At 38.6% G+C, this 19,587-nt stretch overlaps 1 protein-coding gene across 4 annotated transcripts in view; it reads right to left on the bottom strand.

The window, feature by feature from the left end:
• Positions 1–7,291: 7,291 nt before the first annotated feature.
• ESP1 (hydroxyproline-rich glycoprotein family protein) overlaps positions 7,292–19,587 on the bottom strand; it is a 36,823-nt gene continuing 24,527 nt past the window's right edge. For 3 of the 4 annotated variants that reach the window (XM_006842236.4, XM_088855997.1, XM_011624279.3), the window contains 2 exons: positions 8,803–9,054; positions 7,292–7,887 (listed from right to left, as the gene is read on the bottom strand). In XM_006842236.4, the coding sequence (XP_006842299.1) occupies positions 7,768–7,887; positions 8,803–9,054 (372 nt within the window). In that variant the 3' untranslated portion in view covers positions 7,292–7,767. The remainder of the gene's footprint in view (positions 7,888–8,802; positions 9,055–19,587) is intronic. The other variant, XM_088855996.1, reaches the window with a different exon arrangement.

Genomic DNA, 19,587 nt, shown 5'->3' with positions numbered 1-19,587 from the left:
GCTTTTGATATACAAGTGTGATACGTGAAGTTTTATTTTCTTTCGTGGTTTGCTTTGATTGCCCACTCCCACCTGAGTGGCATTCGACCCTCGATCACAGGTCCACACCCTGCTGCCGTTCAGCAAGTACAGCAGGGGGGTTCCAGGGAGCAGGGTTGTGACAGAAAGCCGCTTTAGAAGTGAATGTTGGTATTTTAAGCCAAACGAGCAAGCCAATTTTGTGGAAGAAAAGTAACCAAATGAGATAATTTATATTTAGCATGCATGTATGGAAAAAAATTGTAATGAATGGTTTTTGGATATTGGGTGCAGTAACCACACGTCTAGCTTTGAGGAATATTTTTCAAAATATTAATGAAACTATGAAGATTCAGGTCCAACTGAGCAAGTGCTAGCTGAAGGTAAGGGAATCGTTGTATTAAGAACTGCATCTGGTAAGGTTAAGGGGTTAAATAATTCTTGATTTGTCATAAATCTTGCACATAATTTGTTAAGCCTAACATAATTGGCACAAAGAGGTTGTTCCATTTTATTTGTTGATGATAGACCACTTCATTAAATATATATATATAAAATCTGATTTGACCATTTTAAAGGTTCAAATAGTTGAAAATAAAATATTCCCTTTTGAATTTTCGTCTTAGAAAATCATGCCTTGATTGCAAGTGTTAGAAATGAATCTTCTTTATGGCATATAAGATGTGGATACCTTCACTTCAATGGATTAAAATTATTAAATTAAAAAGAAATGGTGAATGGCATACCAAAAATTAGTATGGTAAACTTTACGAAGCTCATCTTTGTGGAAAACAACATCAAATATCATTTCCAGTAGGAAAGGCATGCGTGCAAGACGCCCACTTGAGTTAGTTCACGCTAATGTATGTGGCCTGGTGCAAAGCAAGACCTTAATGACAACAAATATTTCTTAATATTTGTTGATGATTTTAATAGAACGTGTCGGGCATATTTTTCAAAACAAAATCATATGCATTTCAAATGTTCCAAAGATTCAAAGCAGTAGTTGAAAAGCAAAGTGGTTTTTATATAAGGACTTTGCGTGCTTCATGGGGGGTGAATGTATCTGGAGTGAGTTTGATTCTTTTTGCAAAGATCTGGTATTTGTAAACAACTCACCTGCCCTGATACATGAGAGCAAAATAGAGGGGTAGAGAGACAAAGAAAATTATTGTTGAGGAGTTTGCTAAATTGTGGCTACCTCAGTTTATTCGTTGAACTAGTGGCAAAAGGATGTGCACAACAATAAGGTATTAATTTCCTTGAAATATTTTTCCCCCTTTGTACGATTAGAAGTTGTAAGGACAGTTACAGTAGTTTTAGCTCCAAAGCAGTGAATTAGCTCAAAAGTAGTGACTTGTCTATCAACTAGATGTCATATTTGTCTTTTTGAATGAACAACTTGAAGAGGGTGTTTATATAACTCAACTTGAAGGGTCAAACGGAAAAAATTTCTATAAATTAAAAAATAAAAAATAAAAAATAAAAAATAAAAAATAAAAAATAAAAAATAAAAAAGGTTGTCTACTGCCTTATACAAGCTCCAAGAGCTTCGTATAGTAGAATTGACAGTTAATTTCCTCAAAACAAACATGAAAGAATTGTGGATGAGCTAACATTATATTTGAAGAAGAAAATATATGGATGAAGTTCTTATTGTTTGTGTATATGTTGATGACATGACTTGCATTGAATCTTCATTGTAACTTATTGAAGAATTCAAAGATTATGTATGAATTTGAAATAACAGGTTTAGGGTTTTGACATTATTTTTTGGGTCTTGAGGTGAGACAGGGAGTATGGAATTTTTATTTCTCAATAAAAGTATACCTTAGACCTTTTGAAAATATTAACACGTCATGATACAATATCATTGATATACCAATTAATGCAAATGAAAAATTGAGACTTGATGATGGAACTCAAGCGGTTAATGCAAGACATTTTAGAAGTTTTGTTGGAGAACTATTGTACTTAACTCATACAAGACCTAACGTAATATTTGTTGTAAGTCTTGTATCAAGGTTTATGCACAATCCTACTAAGAATTATATGGGGGCAGATAAATGAGTATTACGTTATATTCATGGGAAATCAGGCTATGAATTTTGGTATACTCATGTTTCTAATTTTAGATTAATTGGTTACACTGACAGTGATTGGAAAGATTCTTTGGATGATAGGAAAACTAATTCTGGCTTTATTTTCAACATTGGTTCTGGAGCTACTTTATCTTCATCAAATAAACAAGGACATTGTTATCAGCAGAGGCTAAATATAAAGCTGCCACAACAAGCTATATGGTTTAGGAGATTGCTTAGAGGTCTTTGTGAAGGGCAAGAAAAAGGCAACTAAAATTTTCTGCGCCAATAAAGCAACAATTGTCATGACCAATAATCCAATATTCCATGAGTAAATAAAGCACATTGAAATAAAACATCATGTGATCAGAGACATGTTTGAAGATTTATTTGAGATAAATTATTGCCCCACAAAGAACAAAGATTTATTTGAGATAAATTATTGCCCCACAAAGAACAAGCGGCTGATGGTTTCATAAAAGCACTCTATTTTAAAAAAAATTGTTCATTCAAAAAATTACTTGATGTAAAGAATTTTACATTAAAGGGGAGTGGTGAATGTTGATACAAAAATCTAGGAGCTTAGAGTCACGTGAAAGCCTTGTAGATGTCTCCTAGTTTCTCTCTCTAAGTTATGTGTGTATCTCTCTCAATGTGCAGTCATTTATAGTAGTTACATGATAGTGGTGATAGTTATCCATTATTTTCTTTCATTAAATTAATGTGGGCGGTTACAATAAGTGGAAAATTATGTTAGTTGCAAGCGAATAGTTATTCCCAATTGAATAGTTATTCTAAGTGAGAAGATATACATGTAACTTGTTGTGGAGGTCGTGGTGGTACCATCTCCACACGTTGCCCCACACTGGTCTCTATGTTGTGGTTTTCATTCCCACTAATACTTTCAAAAAGCTAACTCTTAAACTATTTAAGAGGTTGTAGTGGTAGCCTCCCCACCCACTGCACCACACGTTGGTGCACCACACGTTGGTCATCATGTTGTGGTTTCCATTCCCACTAATACTTTAAAAAAGCTAACTCTTAAACTATTTAAGAGGCCGTGGTGGTAGCATCCCCACACGCTGCCCCATACGTTGGTCACCATGTTGTGGTTTTCATTCCCACTAATACTTTCAAAAAGCTAACAACTATTTAAGAGGTCATGGTGGTGGTTTCCATTCCCACTAATACTTTCAAGAAGCTAAGAACTATTTAAAAGGTCGTGGTGGTAGCATTCCCACACGCTAGTCACCATGTTGTGAGGTCGTGGTGGTGGTTTCCATTCCCACTAATACTTTCAAAAAGCTAACAACTATTTAAGAGGTCGTGGTGGTGGTTTCCATTCCCACTAATACTTTCAAAAAGCTAACAACTATTTACGAGGTCATGGTGGTAGCATCCCCACACGCTAGTTACCATGTTGTAAGGTCGTGGTGGTAGCATCCCCACACGCTAGTCACCATGTTGTGGTTTTCATTCTCACTAATACCTTCAGTCTTCCCTACTTAATTACCCAAAAAAAACCTCTGATGGAGGTAGGAATCGAGCTTGGGCTTGACTACTTAATAATTCCTACTACTAAACTACCTATTTCCCCAAAATGTGCATACAAGAGAGATTTGATATCATCAAGATTCCAAAAAAGAAAAAACAAAAAAGAAAAAACAACCAGAGAAGCGCACATCTTGAAGAGAAAATTCGCCTAAACTTCTTTCATTATCATTGAAAACACATAAATTGGTTTTACATATACAAATGGGATCGTGAGGAAATCTAGGAAATTTAAATCCATGTTACAATTTACCCAAAGGAAAATATACTTAGGCACCTTTGGTTCGGTCCTTGAAGAGACGTCCTTGAAGAGATTATAGACTCAAAAGAAAGAAAACTATGCAAAAAGAGATAGGAAAGTGCATGGGCACATCATTCCCATATACGTGTACTACAGAAGCACCTTCCTTCACTTCTGGTCTTCTCTAAGCTTTGTAACCTTCAAATGAGTATATGGGTTGCAGATGTTTCTCTTTGTAAGCTTTACACGATCGGAGATAAAGAAGAAGCCGGCGGATCAACTTCTCAGTCTGCATAAATGTGCGTGAGAGAGTGTATTTATAGAGTATGAGAGTTGTTCGAGGGGGTAGGCTTGTATCTCCATAGTATTTATCCAAAATCAACAGATCTCTCGTGATAGTTGCAGCAGATAAAGAACAAATCCTTTTGATTTTGAAATCTCCTTCAAAGCTATTTCATTGGATATATTTCACTTCTTTCAACTTTAATTTCAGTGTCAAATCAAAACAAACCCGTTTGAATCATAAGGAAACTCAGGAGATGAGATATATGTAGCCTACAACTGTCAAATTGTCAAAACTGCATGTCTAATTGAACATACTTTAGTACAACGGTTGTAACTCACAACTGGGAACTCCTTTTCCTATGACAATTTCCAGGCAGGTAGAGGACTCGGATACGAACAAAATGGTCCAAGTCTCACTTAACTATTTATATGCTCCATTTTAGACCATATATTGATATGCATGATGATTGTATACTCTTTTTTTATGCGATGTGAAGGTAACGGTTAATGAACATTCAAACAGGAAATGGAATCTCAATATTCACGTATTTTTACAAATAAAGAAAGTCCATAATGTGCTACCCAATTTATTTTTGCAAATCAAAAGGTAATATTTAGAACAATTTTTTATAATTATTTGAAATTTTTTTATGGCCGGATTTAGCCGATCAGGCAATCCACCAATCCAGATCATAGATCCAGACCGGCTTTCCATATGGTTTTTCAATTGTTCCTAACTTCTTTAAAAAAGAAAAAGAACCAAACGTCCAATTATAATGGAATGCTTGAAGGGTTGCCAATTTTTAATATCTACCATATAGTTTCATATTTGCAATATGTTGATAATACCCTGATTTTTTTATATTTGCAATATATTGATAAACACCCTGATTTTCTTGAAGGCTTCTTTTGAACGAATGAAATATTTGTAGTTGTTTTTCATGTGCAATCAACTTATCTCAGGGGTAAGAATCAATATTGCAAAAACTAAGCTCACCGGCATTAATTATGCTGATTTGGAAGTCAGGGAATGGCCTCGGGAATAGGTGTGGTTTTGACAATCTTCTAGTTAAATACCTGGGTTTGCCAGAACTGGATGAGTTTGAAGTGGAGGGACAGAAAAGAAGAAGTATCATTTGGTCAAGTGGAAGGAAGTATGTCTACCAAAGAAGGATAAGGGCTTGCATGTTAGGGAGCTTAAACTACTTGATTGAGTGGTGATGGAGATTGGCCACTAGAAGACAACATCTATGGAAGGCTGTCCTCTTCAATAAATATGGAACAGATGGTTCTAGTTTTCTCACTAGGGTGAATCATACTGGGACTTCAGTAGTGCGGAGAGATATAGAGAAAGAGAGACCATTGATTATATTTTAGGGAAAGTTACAAAAAATCTCCTAAAATACACTATCTATATAACTTACCCTCATCCAAACTTTTTCTCTTACTTTTTTCCCCACAACAACCTTTCCTTGCAAAAACCCCCCAAAGTAAAAAATTGTTATTTTTTGGACGGAAATGCCACTCCTGTACAAAAAAAATCAATTGGCGGTCACAAGTAGTGTATTGCCGGAGCAAGCTATTCAACCGCCGAAGCGCTGTGGCTCTAGAAGGTGTACTACCGGAGCGCGTTTTCGTAATGCCGGAGCGCGTTGTATTCATTGCTGGAGCGACCTATTCAACTGCCGGAGCGCTGTGGCTCTAGAAAGTGTACTGCCGGAGAGTCTTTATATTGCTGGAGCGCATGTCTTCATTGCCGGAGCAACCTATTCAACCGTCGGAGCGCTATGGCTCCCAAAGGTGTACTGCCAAAGCGAGTCTTTGTATGACCGTAGCATATTGTCTTCATTGCGGAGCATTTAATTGGACTGTCGGAGCACTGTAGCTCCAGAAAGTGTGCTGCCGGAGCGTTGTAGCTCCAGAAAGTGTGCTGCCGTAGCGCATCTTTCTACTGCCGGAGCGTGTTGTCTTCACTGCCAGAGCTCGGGCCAGAGAGAGAGGGAGGGAGCTCGGGCCGTAGGGCGCAAGGGAGGCGTGGGTAAAAAACTAGAGTAAAAGGAAAAACTAGAGTAAGAGGCAGAGGAGAGAGAGGCATGTATAAAAACGAGGAGAGAGAGGCGTGGGTAAAACGTGTGAGAGAGAGACGGGGGGTAGTTTAGTCGCTTTTTTCTTTTCTTTTTTGGATTGCAGGGTTATTTGCAAAGAAAGGTGGTTGTAGGGAAAAAAGTGAAAAGAAAGATTAGTTGGGGATACGTTGTATAAATAGTGTATTTTGAAGGGAGGGGGGAGGGGGGGGTTTGTAATTTTTCCTATATATCTTATGCAAGGATTTTGTTGTTGACGGCAACCAACTGCATTCTGGTTGACTAAATGGCTTCTGCATAGCCTCTTTTATTGTCTAGAAATGATAGACAAGATTGTTTGGGAGCTACAACCAGGCCGCGGCAGGTGAGGTGGGGTGGGGTGTTGGCATGAGGAGAGAGGGGAGGGGGGGCCGGGGCGGGGTTTGAGGGGAAGTCAGCGTAACCTCTACCCTCATCGTTGGTCAAACTCAATTTTGATGCGAGTAAAAAGAATACATGTATTACTGGCAAGTAATGAAGGAGCATAAAGGGATGACATGGGATGCATTATTTGGACAATAACTAGTCCCACCTTGTCAGGCTATGGAAGTGGAGCTACTTGGTCTAAAATTTTGTGTGACAAATATTGATAGTCAGGTCCTCAACTTGATAATCGAAGGCGATTATTGTAATGTGATCAAATGGTGCTTAGACCCTAATTCTACCCGTTAGACATGGGCAGGCGTGATGGCTGAGATCCTTTCTCGTTTCAGGGGTAGGCAACTTGTCTATTTGCTTGTGAATGGAGAATGAAACTCCCTTGCAGCTAGCTAGCTAAGGCTGGTATGGACTCGTGATTTTTGTCTTTACTTTTTTCCTTTTTTTTGTTTGGCCTTCATTGCAAACTGCTTGTACACTTCCATTTTCTCAGTAAAATATTTTTAAACAGTTAAAAAAATATAAAAGTAAAAACAAGCGTCCAAATATTGATCCTAACTGATTTAAAAAACAAAAGAACCAAGCGTAATTGCATTAGAGAGAGGACCCCCATCTACAGCATAAAAGATTAATGATTTAGCATATTTCAAAAAATGGCAACGTAATGATCTCCTAGGCTGCTTGATCAGGGCACATACAAAGTCTCCACAACAATGTGAGAATGAGAATGCGTGAATCCAGGGCAAGACTTTCTAACAAAATCACCCCGGAGTCGTAGGCAACCGGATTAGGTTGTTAGATATACCATCTTCAGTTTACAACGTATCGTTCCCATAACAAGACATCACCGTTAATGTTGGTCAACCAAATGTCCAATACAAACGAATTGTTGGCTGTAACTCCAAACACATGAAGGATTGGAGTCGAGATCACAACCATTCTGACCTTTTCCTTTTCATGAGGTAACTATAATGATAAGTGAAGCTTATCGATTGACAGGGGCCAATGTAGAGAGAGACTCAATAGAGGAACTCGTGCACTGCAAGTCCCAAAAGAAGTGCTCGGAATACACAAGGCAGCCAAGGCTAAACTAGCGAAACCACTGCTGCAACTGTAGGATTTGCTGCCGCTGCTCTGGTGGAAGGAGGTTGATCTGTTCAGGGGGAAGATTCATGACTTGCTGGAGTGCCTTTTCCACGTCAGGTTGTAACTACACAAAACATAGAAAAACAAACTGAATCACCAAAATCACCTCCTCTTAGCTATATTTCTCTTTTATTTTACTTTCATAGGTTCTTCTCAGCTAAGCCAGACACCAGGTACATCAGTCAAATGGTCATGATTCATCCAAGCATTTGCACTCATATTAAAATCGGATAATTAGTGCATAGAGGGAAGGGAAAGCAACTTATTCGCAAGCAATTTGGAGAAGTAACCTATGAAGGAATCCCTGCCTACACCATTTGGTGGTGATTTCAAGCTGGTAGTTAGAATAAGTTTAACAATCACTTTTCTGTTATTTGTACATAGTAAGTAGTATAGGGAAAAGTTTATATAAAGCCGAGGCTCTAAACAATCAGAGATATTTCACTAGAAGAGGTTGTTTTGATGTCTAAATATTCCCAAATTGATCATCTCGACATCAAGATGCATGTATATTAGAAAAAAATCGATTTCAAGTTTTGAAAATAGTATTTTTTGTAACACATTTTTGGACCGTCAATTTTCAAGATTTTCAAGTTTTCATAGCTGTCAATCTACACTATTTTTGAAGCTTTAAACTTTATAAATAATGATGAAAATATATTTTAAAGTTATCACAAAGATTTCCAGTATTGAAACCATATTTCTCGACACTATTTGAAGGTAGGCTCTAATTTGATTGTTTAGAGCCTAGGCTCTATACAAACAACACCCATTAGTATATATTATACAGACCCAAATCATTTTCTTCCGAATGTTTTTTAAAAAAACACTCGTTGCACAGCATAGAACAAAATCCAATATACTCATTTCCTGCTAATATATGAAGTCATTTCTAGAAGATGAGAAACTTTCCAAAAGCACAAGGTGCAAAAGACCACTGGAAATGAAAATCGTGACCATGAACAAATGTATAACACACCTGTTGACGTGGCATTTGCATCTGGCCAGCCATTATAGGGGGAGGGGGTGGCAGTTGACCTCCTCCTACTCCACTTTCAGATGGTCCAGGTAACCATGGAGCTCCACTCCCACCTTGAGAACTCTGCTCGACTCCACCATGTGAACTCGTCTGATAGACTTGAGGAGGAGGTGGTGGTGGATGACTTAACAATTGGGGTTGCCCTTGTGGAAAGGAAGGGACGCCAATGCTAGTTGGAGGGTTGATTCCTGACTGTTAAACAATTTGAAGTCAGGCAAGCATTACAATTAACTGTCTCTTCATTGTATGCATGACCCTTATCTTGCCCAAAAACCCCAAAAGACAGCATGCGAGCCGTATCAAGATCAAAAGAAACAAACTACTACCACGACCACTACTACTATTATGTTATATAGGCTTTGTAAGGAACACCTGCAACAATAATTCAGGTGGTCCAGAATTTGAAATAGAAACAGAACCTGAATTTACACCTAAAAGAAAAGCACCTGAATGGCTGGACCTGTAAATTATTAAAATGGAAATTCATTCAATAAGCATGCTGAAGTTTCCTACAGTGCTGGAACACCCCACCAGCCATCAAACAAGGGATGACTGAGATGAGTGATTTCTCTACTCAAAGTCTGTCAAAAAATTTGGACATAACCAGCCAGCGGCTGTAAGATCAGACAGCTGGGAGATAACTTCAGTGTGCTCATTGTAAGTGAACCTTTTTAAAATGGATGTTTTACCTCCAGCGCTCTTTTTCATCTTTTGTCTATATGTTGACTAGATTGGGATTAAAATTGATTTTTATGGCATTGAAAGGGCAACTACTGTCTTGATATTTCATGTTTCTGGACCACAAGCACGACCTATGCATCTTTTCCAGGTGCAGTTCTCATATTTACTTAAATAATAAATACCTGGTGCAAAATCGGCACCCGGAAAAGGGTGATCCAAGACCGATTCCACCATAGTAACTTGACAATGGAGCAAGTCGATCAATCAAGGAGAAAACACCCTCTATCACCATCAAGGAAAGGAACTAAGGACGTTTAGCCTTGTGTTGCCACTCCACCTACTAGAGGCCTTCCAACTTACAAATTAGGCAATCTCTCTCTCTCTCTCTCTCTCTCTCTCTCTCTCTCTCTCAAAAGATGATGCGAATTTCTACCTCATTTCATTCATCAACAGCTGCTGCATTTATTACAGCAATGTACGATATATATAATCTCACTTGTGGGCCCAGACAATGACCAATTAACAAAAACAAGAAAATGACTAAACTGCCCTTATACCCTATTCCCCATATCAGCTTGCATGCATTCAAATTTCCAAGCATTGGTACCTTCCAATTTTTACTCTAGGACTCACAATTCATAAGCCATGGAACTCCACAACACACATTAATTCTTTGATTGCATGGAAGAGCCACATTAATTCTTTGATTGCATGGAACACCTTGGAACTAAACACCAATAACTCACTTTGACTTCACCTTTAGCCACTCTCCATCCTAGATTCCTTGCTTAAACCCAAAATACCCCATGAATGACAAATTACAAAGGATTCCCACAACAAGTAAAACAATTCCAGATTTGACCAATGTAACAAATTCAATAAATGACAATTTAGTCCCGGCTTCTCCTTATGCAATTTGCATCATCCTCCAGGGTTGAAGAGGACTCAGCTTTGTTGGGTCACAATCTCCATGATACTTTAAGAAGTCATGTACATTTAACATTGGGGAGATACTCCATCCCCTTGGCAACTCCACCTCATACTCATTGTCATTGATCTTCTTGATCTTGTATACGCCAATCTTTTGTGCTTTGAGCTTGCCATAGATGCCAACTGGAAATTGCTCCAATCTGAGGAATACGAGATCTGCGACACTGAACAGTTGCACTTGCCAATATCGATTTATGACATAGTGATACTTGTCGTAGTACTCTACAATGTTGAAACTTATCAGATATGATCAGCACAACATGGTTTCTTTACTGAGCAGATCTAACGGGCTATATTCCTGATATAGTTGTTAGATCATGTACCAAAAAAACATGGCACAATAAACACTTATTCGTATTTGTCTTTGATAGATTATCTATAATTATATAAGCACACAAGCAAACCACTAACCAAATCAAATGACATGTCATCAAGCTTTTTTAACGGGTCTTTGTAGCGAGGTTGTTTCTTCCACACGCAAGCTCTAAGCATTCCTGGGTTGATCAATGTATGCTTGGTGCCCAGAGCTAGAAAACACTCATAGATCTAGCACCAAAAATAGTAAGAAGCAAATAGTAAAAAGCCAAAAAATTTGTAAAGCTATAAATATAAGACTATAAAGACAATGAGAATTACATGTAGTAAGATTGTTGACCCACTAAAATGGATCGTTTCCTCACCTGCAATCTTAGATAAGGAACGGTATAAGAAGGCAAGCACCGCAGCACCCCATGCATATTTCTCCACCTCATCGAAATCTCGAAACAATTGCAAGTAAATTGTAAACATCGAACCTTTAGATGAGTCGACACAACTATATTTGTTGATTCATCTAAATGATCGACGCTTACAATTTACTTGCAATTGTTTAGAGATTTCGCAGATGCAGGAAAGTATGCATGGGGTGTTGGCGCACTGTCCTTCTTGTATTGTTTCTTATCTAAGGTCGTGGGCAAGAAAATGATGCATTTTAGTGGGTCAGCAACCTTTTGGTGGGTCAGCAACCTTACTATAAGTAATTCTCACTATTTTTATAGTCTATAGTTATAGCTTTACAATTTCTTTGGCTTCTTAATATTTTTGGTGCAACGTTGGATTTATGAGCATTTTCTAGCTCTAGGCACCAAGCGTACATTGATCAACCCAAGAATTGCCTAAAGCTTGCGTGTGGAAGAAACAACCACGCCACAAAGATTTGTTAAAAAAGTTTGATGACATCTCATTTAATTTGGTTAGTGATTTGCTCGTGTGCTTATATAATTGTAGTTAATCTATCAAAGGCAATTACGAATAAGTGTTTATTGTGCCATGTTTGTTTTGTAGGCGATCTGCCAACCATATCAGGAGTACAACCCGTTAGATCAGCTCAGTAAAGAAACCACGTCGTGCCTACCATACATGATAATTTTCAACATCACAAAGTACTGGATGACAGATCGTGTGCTGCGACAATTTGGGAAGGTGCAAGGGATTCCTGTTGAGCCTCCCAAATGGGATAGGAGGGAGACTATCGGTATACACCCCACAAGTTGGATTGAAGAGTTGAGCAGACAGATAAGTGATTGGCGGCAACGAGAACGTAATGTTGTCAAGGCAACTGTGTATAAATATGGTGGAATACCTACAGAAGAGTACATAACCTGGTACGGGTTTACCACAGATATAGAAATATCCCCATGTGCCCCCACTCACGGCCACAATCACGTGTACAATCCTCCATAGGTCACGATGACGACAGGAGATTAGTATACTAATTAATTTGTGTATTTTTTTATTGACTTAATATGTATTCAAACTAATGGTCTATTATTTTTTTTTTGTCTACTTACAGCAATTAACCTGTATAGAGATGCTATAAGCTACACTTAATGGAGAAGTATTAACAGGGGAATCCAGAAGTTATGTACAAACCCCCTATGATTTTCTATTGAAGAACGCTTCTGTAGAGACAGGTGCTAAGGAGATGGTGCTGGGCGATGGTGAAGATGAGGAAAGCGAGAGCGAGGAGGAAGATGGCGAAGAGGAAGGAAGCGACAGCAAGGAGGGAAGTGAAAGCGAGGACGGAGATAGTGGAGAGGAGGAAAATGAGACCGAGGAGGGAGATGCTGGAGATGTGGAAAGCGAAAGCGAGGGGGGAGATGGTGGAGATGAGGAAAGGGAGAGCGAGGAGGATAATGAGAGATGAACAAAGAGATGACCAGTTTGAAGTACACATCCATGTGTTGGCCTTGCATGAGGAATCAAGGTGGAATTTAAGATCGCGAAGAGAGAGGGATGCCCAGAAGGGAATGACTATGGAGAAACATGATGTGAAGGGAAAGGGTATTCCTAGCTGGCCTAAAAAATGGCTAAGCCAGAGAAAGTGACTAACATGTAATTTGGAGTTTGATATGTACTTTTGAAACATTGTTTTAGTTTGATATGGCTTCATACAAACCATTTTTCATTAAAAGTGCTTTTTAATTGAGCACTTCTAAGAAATATGCACCAAGTGGTCAAATGGTCAGGTATTTGGATACTATAAGAACTATATATAAGCATAACAAAAAAAGTGTTCTCCTAATAACAAAAAATCTAGAATAGCCTCACCCATCTCATTTCTTTCACCAGACCCATATCCCTTAGCTACCCCTTCATATCCTCTACTACCCTTCTTCGCATGTCCATTTCTTTCACCAGACCCATATCCCTGAGGTACCCCTTCATATCCTCTACTACCCTTCCTTGCATGTCCATTTAAGTCCCCTCCTAAAAGAATCTGCTCTCCATTGGTATGTCGCACTAGTCCATCCATGTCCTCCCAAAGTTGCCTCTTAATTTTATACTTTAGTCCTGCTTGTGGTGCTTATGCACTAATTACATTACTTATCTCTTCTCCTAATATAGGTTTAATTAATAGGAGCCTATCACCTACTCTCTTGACATTAACTACTTTATCTTTTAAATCTTTTTCTACTATTATGCCTACGCCATTTTTATTATTATCCTTTCCGATGTACTAAAGTTTATACATATCTATTTCCTTAGCTTTTTCTCTTTCCACATAGTTTCCTATAGACAAACTATGTTTACTCTCTTTCGTCTCATTGTATCCGCTAACTCCATAATCGTACCTGTAAGCGTTCCAACATTCCATGTGGCTAGGCGAATCCTATTCTCTTGGAAACGGTTAAGGCATTCAAGGCTGAGTGTTGGTCTAAGAAGGGTGAGGTTTAAAGTCCTCACCCTTCTTAGACCAGCACTCAATGCCTTAGTGAAATCAGGAAAAGCTATGACAAATGCATGCATCATTCTCACCTTAATCTCCTCAAATGCCTTAGTAAGATGTGGGAGCCATCGATAAGCTTCACATTTTAGCCACTCTGTGATAGGAATGGTGTTGAAATTTCCAATGAACCACCAATAAAGGGTGAGGTCCACAGAAATTTCGCCCTTCAGACACGCTTTTGGGTATATAGACCAATCAGCAATTACCTTAACCTTCTCAGGATCCAACTTAACATCATACAGACACCACAAAACCAAAGATCACCAAATTGTCTGTGCTGCAGTTCTTAAGATTAATATACAACTTCTCAGCCCACAAAACAGTAAGCACTTTGTGCAAATGATCAAGGTTCGCCTTTGGGTTAGTGTCGTACACCAATATATCATCAAAATATATCACGACACACTTTCCAAGGGAATCATGCAAGACTTTAGTCATCAAGTGCATGAAAGTGTTGGGTGCATTAGCCAAGCCCGAATGGCGTGACCAGCCACTCCTAAAAGACAGTCTTTGTTTTAAAGATCATCTTCCATTTGTCCCCTTCTTGAATAATGATATGGTCATATTCACCCCTCTAATCTATCTTCCAGAACACTAAAGAACCAACCAGCATGTCCAACATGTCATGAAGTCTCGATATTGGAAACTGATACTTAATTGTGATCTTGTTGATGACTTGACTATCAACACATGTGCCATATTATGTTTGTCTTTGGTATAAGCAATGCCGGAACCGCATATGGGCTCATATTTGACAATGCAACTTCTCCTGCTCCCTGGGGCTCATTCAATATGTCAATAAATTAAGAAAACTAAATCCTGAAATGAGGTCAATACAATGTTGTATGTTCCTCATTGGTGGCAATCCCGCTAGTACTTCTTCTGGTATAAGATCAAGAAACTCCTCTACCAAATGCTTAAGGTGGGGCAACATAAAGCGCTGCCCCAAGTCCTTTTCAACCATCATGAAAACTTTCTCCATATCCTCACTCTCCTCTACAAATTGTCGATACAAAAGCAAAGTCACACCCTCCTCCTCAATGGACGTAGGTGGGACTTCATCTCGCCAATGGCAATAAAATAATCTTTCGCCCATCCTTCCAAAAAGTGTGTTGCGTTCCCCATTATGCAACGCCTTGTGATCATATTGTCAAAGACTCATAGGCGGCCAAGCCATATGTGGCAAGCATCCATGGGCACAACATCACACCAAACTTCATCTCGATAAAAATTTCCAATTGAAAATTTAACAAGACAACAATTAACCAGTACCTTGACATCGTTTTTGAACCAAGCAATTTTATAAGGTCGTGGGTGTCACACGTCCTACAATTGCAATTTGTTGATAGCCTCCTTCGACACCATGTTCCCACAATTACCTCTACCGATAATCAAGTTGTAACTCGCCCACCACAACGTGTATAAAATATATTAAGTACCAACCATCCATGGCCTTATTCATACTTGCCTGAGTATCTTGATAGTACTCCCAACATTCATATTGACAATGGTGTATTCAACAAATGTAATTCGATCGTAGATAAATAGATCTATTTCCTCCGGTCCATAAGTTTTCTTCGATCTTTTACTTCACTCAACGAATTGGTTCACCAGATCCACTATCACAAACGAAAGAAATATCTTTTATTCTTAATGGAATATCAAACCAGCTATAATCTAGTGCGACTTTTGGAATAGAAAGAACCTTTCAAACCACCAACATCTCTCCTTGGTCCACAAGCATCTCTTCACGTTGTTCAACTTGACCATTCTCCTGATTGTACAACAGCTCACCCAAATCAACAACTGCCACCTCTTCTATCTCACCGTCTTCATCGGCTTTTGCAAGATTAGCATGCAATTAAACAGCAAACAGATGGGCACTTACACGCTCTATTGATGGAGGGCACATTATTCTTATTTTTAATTTTTATTCAATTTTGAAGGATGTATATTGTAGTTTTAGTTTTAGGGTTTATTTCTAAGGTTTTTTTGTTTTTTAGGGATTCTAGGGTTTTTATTTTTTATTTACTTCATGAGTATTATTCACAATTACTGTTCATGGGTATTGTTCACAAGGGTAAAACTATCATTATGAATTTTAAGTTTAAGTTAGAATATATGAACCAATGTATTATTTATTTGGACACTTTTTATACTTATAGCATTAGATTATAATATATAAGAGGTGTGTGGGCCTTGAGGGGATCATTTTACATGATTTTTAGAAATTGAAAGAGAAAAAAGATTAGGCTTTTGGAACCTTAGCTTGGGGTATGGAGAAGAAACCCTAGGTTTATGTGAATTATGCTTGTGTTTGGCTTCGTTTCTTGCTGATTTTATTGCTTTCTCAAACTTCCTTATGTAAATTTGGTATCATAACCCAATTCTACACAAAAGGTACTGTAGCAGTGTACCCAAAACTATAACAATGTACAAACAATACAGCAGAATCGAGTTTTGTGCCCTAGATCAACAACAAAGCCTTGATCTTGCTGCTTTCGGCAAGTTTTTGTTGATCATTTGCCTAGGGTTTGAGATTTCAGCGATCCAATGGCAGCAAGAAGGGGTCGTGCAAGGGGGGGTTTCACAAATCCACTCCGTGATCCTAGAGATGAGAGAATTGAGGAACTTGAAAGACAAGACGGTAATCTTTCAGCCCAAGAGGATCTCAAGTACAAGCCTTTTCACTTTCGCACTCCGCATCGCGTGTGGAGTTGAATGATGAGGATAGCGATAAAAGACCTAAACGTGGGGAAAATCACTCTAGGATTTTCAATTCGAAGGATGAGATTATTGATCTTGATGCAAGTTGTATCTAAAATCAACAAGTTGTAGATTGAGGTTCACCACCAATCTTCGATATATACTCAGATGAACAACAAGATCTCTTAGGAGATCCAATCTATAACAAGGATCAAGATGATGATGAAGACATTTTGGAAGAGGGTGAAGAACATGGAGGGAAGGCAGCAAGAGGACTGATCCAAATCATGGCCTTTGAAGATCTCATTAATAGCGAAGAGGTAGAGCATTCAAGAAATTTAGAGTATTGGAATTGGAGTATCGCAGTGGAAATGTGGTCAACTAACAAACTGCAAATTGTGGCCCTAATTTCATTTAAGAAAGGAAATAGATGTCGAGAAAATCTCTAAAGACCAAAAAGTTGGGTTTGAATTTTCCTACGCAATTTTCAATGGGAGTTCAAGGATATCCATATTTGATAAATTTGCCTTGATTCCTAAATATGCATATCAGGATCCGTTTCATCAGGAATTCTTTTTACCACGAATAATATTTGAGTTGACAAGGAAAATAAAAGGTTGACGGTGGTTTTGATGCTGAATTCATCTTAACACACCTCAAAACTCGAAGACGAGTTTTCTCCAACCAGGGGAGAATGATGGAGGCAAAAAACTATTCTTAATTTTAATTTTTATTCAATTTTAAAGGATGTATGTTAATAGTTTTAGTTTTAGGGTTTATTTCTAGGGGTTTTTAGAGATTTTAGTTTTTTTATGTTTTTTATTTACTTTATGAGTACTATTCACAATTACTGTTCATGAGTACTATTCACAATTATTGTTCACGAGTACTGTTCATAAGTACTATTCACAAAGGTAAAACTGTCATTACGAATTTTAAGTTTAAGTTAGGATATATGTGTCAATGTATTATTTGTTTGGACATTTTTTGTATTTGGAACATTAAATAATAATATATAAGAGGTGTGTGGGACCTTAAAAGGGTCATTTCACATGATTTTAGAAATTGAAAAAGAAATAAACTTAGGCTTTTAGAATCGTAGCATGGGGTATAGAGAAGAAACCTTAGGTTTCTTTAAATTATGCATGTGTCGGCTTTGTTTCTTGCCGATGTTACTATTCCCTCAAATTTTCCTGCATCGTCTAGGGCTAACCTCATTACATCAAAAACAACGAACATAGGACTGCTCATTCACTTGTACTCACAAGCGCTGACTGCAAGACCAGTTCCTGATTGATCACCCGAAGCTCTCTCCGTACTCAAGCCAGCAACGCCCAGCATTGGTGGCATCATCCTCTTGGTTAGTGATGTCCCCACGCTTGATCTCCAGCTAGCGCCTCCATGTGGCTTTTCTGCAGCTCGCAACACCACCTGATACATCACTTCTAATTGGGGCAAGTGTTGCTAAGAAAGTTCATCTTTGATTTGAAGTTGTAACCCCGAAACATACCTTGCCACTTGCTGGTCCTCCATCTCAGCCAATCCCGAGCGCAAGGACAAGAGATGAAAGACTTTAGTACACTCAGGAACAGACCTGGAATCTTGCTGCAACAGATGGAACTGTCTGTACACAGTTTGCACAATGTTTGGAGGAAGAAAATGGCCATGCAACTTCACCCTCATTTTCATCCAAGAGCTACTCTTATCTTTCTCCTTCCAAAACCTCACATCTTGAACTGAATCCCAACCAAACAGATGCAAGCCCCCTGTAGATTGATTGCAACTAGCTTTACTTTCTTTGAATCTGAGAAGTTCTTCCATTCAAAGAATCGCTCCACCGCACTTCGCTAGTCCAATAATTCTTGAGGGAAAGGCTACCCGAAAATTCATGTAGGTCCACTTTTATAACTGAGTCGTCATCTCAGCATCGCATGCATACAACCTGACACTATGATCAGAGCCAAATCTGATCCCTTTGTCAGCAACTCAGACTGCGAGTTATGTTGTTCACCAAAGAAACCGCAAAAGATGGCTCTATCAACTGAGCCCTTAGAAATTTAGACCTTATCTATGCTGATCTCAATCGTGCTTCAACATAGCCACTGATTCTGTCAACTCATTCACGGTTTCAGCCAACCTATGCCAGTGTTAAGCACCTAACCTTCGACCACAACCTCTACAACGTCCAGCATCGTGATTGTCGAGGCTCACAACCTAGGCTGATCCAAGACTGACTCTGCAACAGTAACTTGACGATCACGCTAGTTGATCAATTAAGGAGAAAATTCCCTCGAGCACCGTCAAGGAAATAAAGGAACTAAGGACTTTCAGCCTTTTGTCTCGCTGCTAGACCTAGTAGAGGCCCTCCAACTCACAGTTGGGTAATCTGTCTCCTAGGTTCTCCAACTCACAAGTTGAGCAATCTCTCTCTCTCTCTCTCTCTCTCTCTCTCTCTCTCTCTCTCTCTCTCTCTCTCTCTCATTTCATTCATCAACAGCTACTGCCTCTGTTACAGCAGTATACAATATATATGAACCCACTGGCCCTAGACAATGACCAAAATACCCCTAAAAAAATAAGAAGATGACTAACCTGCCCCTATACCCTACTCCCCTAACAATTAAATCAACTTGCATGCAACTACATGCATTCAAATTTCCAAGTGTTGGAACCTTCCACCTTCGACTCAAGGACTCACAATTCACAAGCCATGGGAACTCCACAACAAGCATAAGTTCCTTTATTGCATGGAACACATTGGAACTAAACACCAATAACTCACTTTGACTTCACCTTACCCACTCTCTATCCTAGATGTCTTGGTTAAACCGAAAATAACCAGGAATGACAAATTACAAAAGATTCCCTAACAAGCAAAACAATTCCAGGAATTGACCAGTGTAACAAATAAAAAAAATGACAATTTAGTCCTGACTCCTCCTAGATGCAATATGCATCAATACAAGTGAACGAGACATAGAAAACCACACCGACAAAAGTCAGGCCAAAAGCATAAAAGACAGAAAGTCATATCAAAATCCAAGAAAACAATACTTGCAAAGTAGTTGGGCACAGCGAAA

This window comes from Amborella trichopoda, chromosome 13, assembly GCF_054954075.1.
Source record: "Amborella trichopoda isolate Santa Cruz 75 chromosome 13, AtrichopodaSantaCruz75HAP2 v2.0, whole genome shotgun sequence".
Lineage (NCBI taxonomy): Eukaryota > Viridiplantae > Streptophyta > Magnoliopsida > Amborellales > Amborellaceae > Amborella > Amborella trichopoda.
The sequence above is the reverse complement of the archived record's forward strand: the minus strand, read 5'-3'. Positions and strand labels throughout refer to the sequence as shown.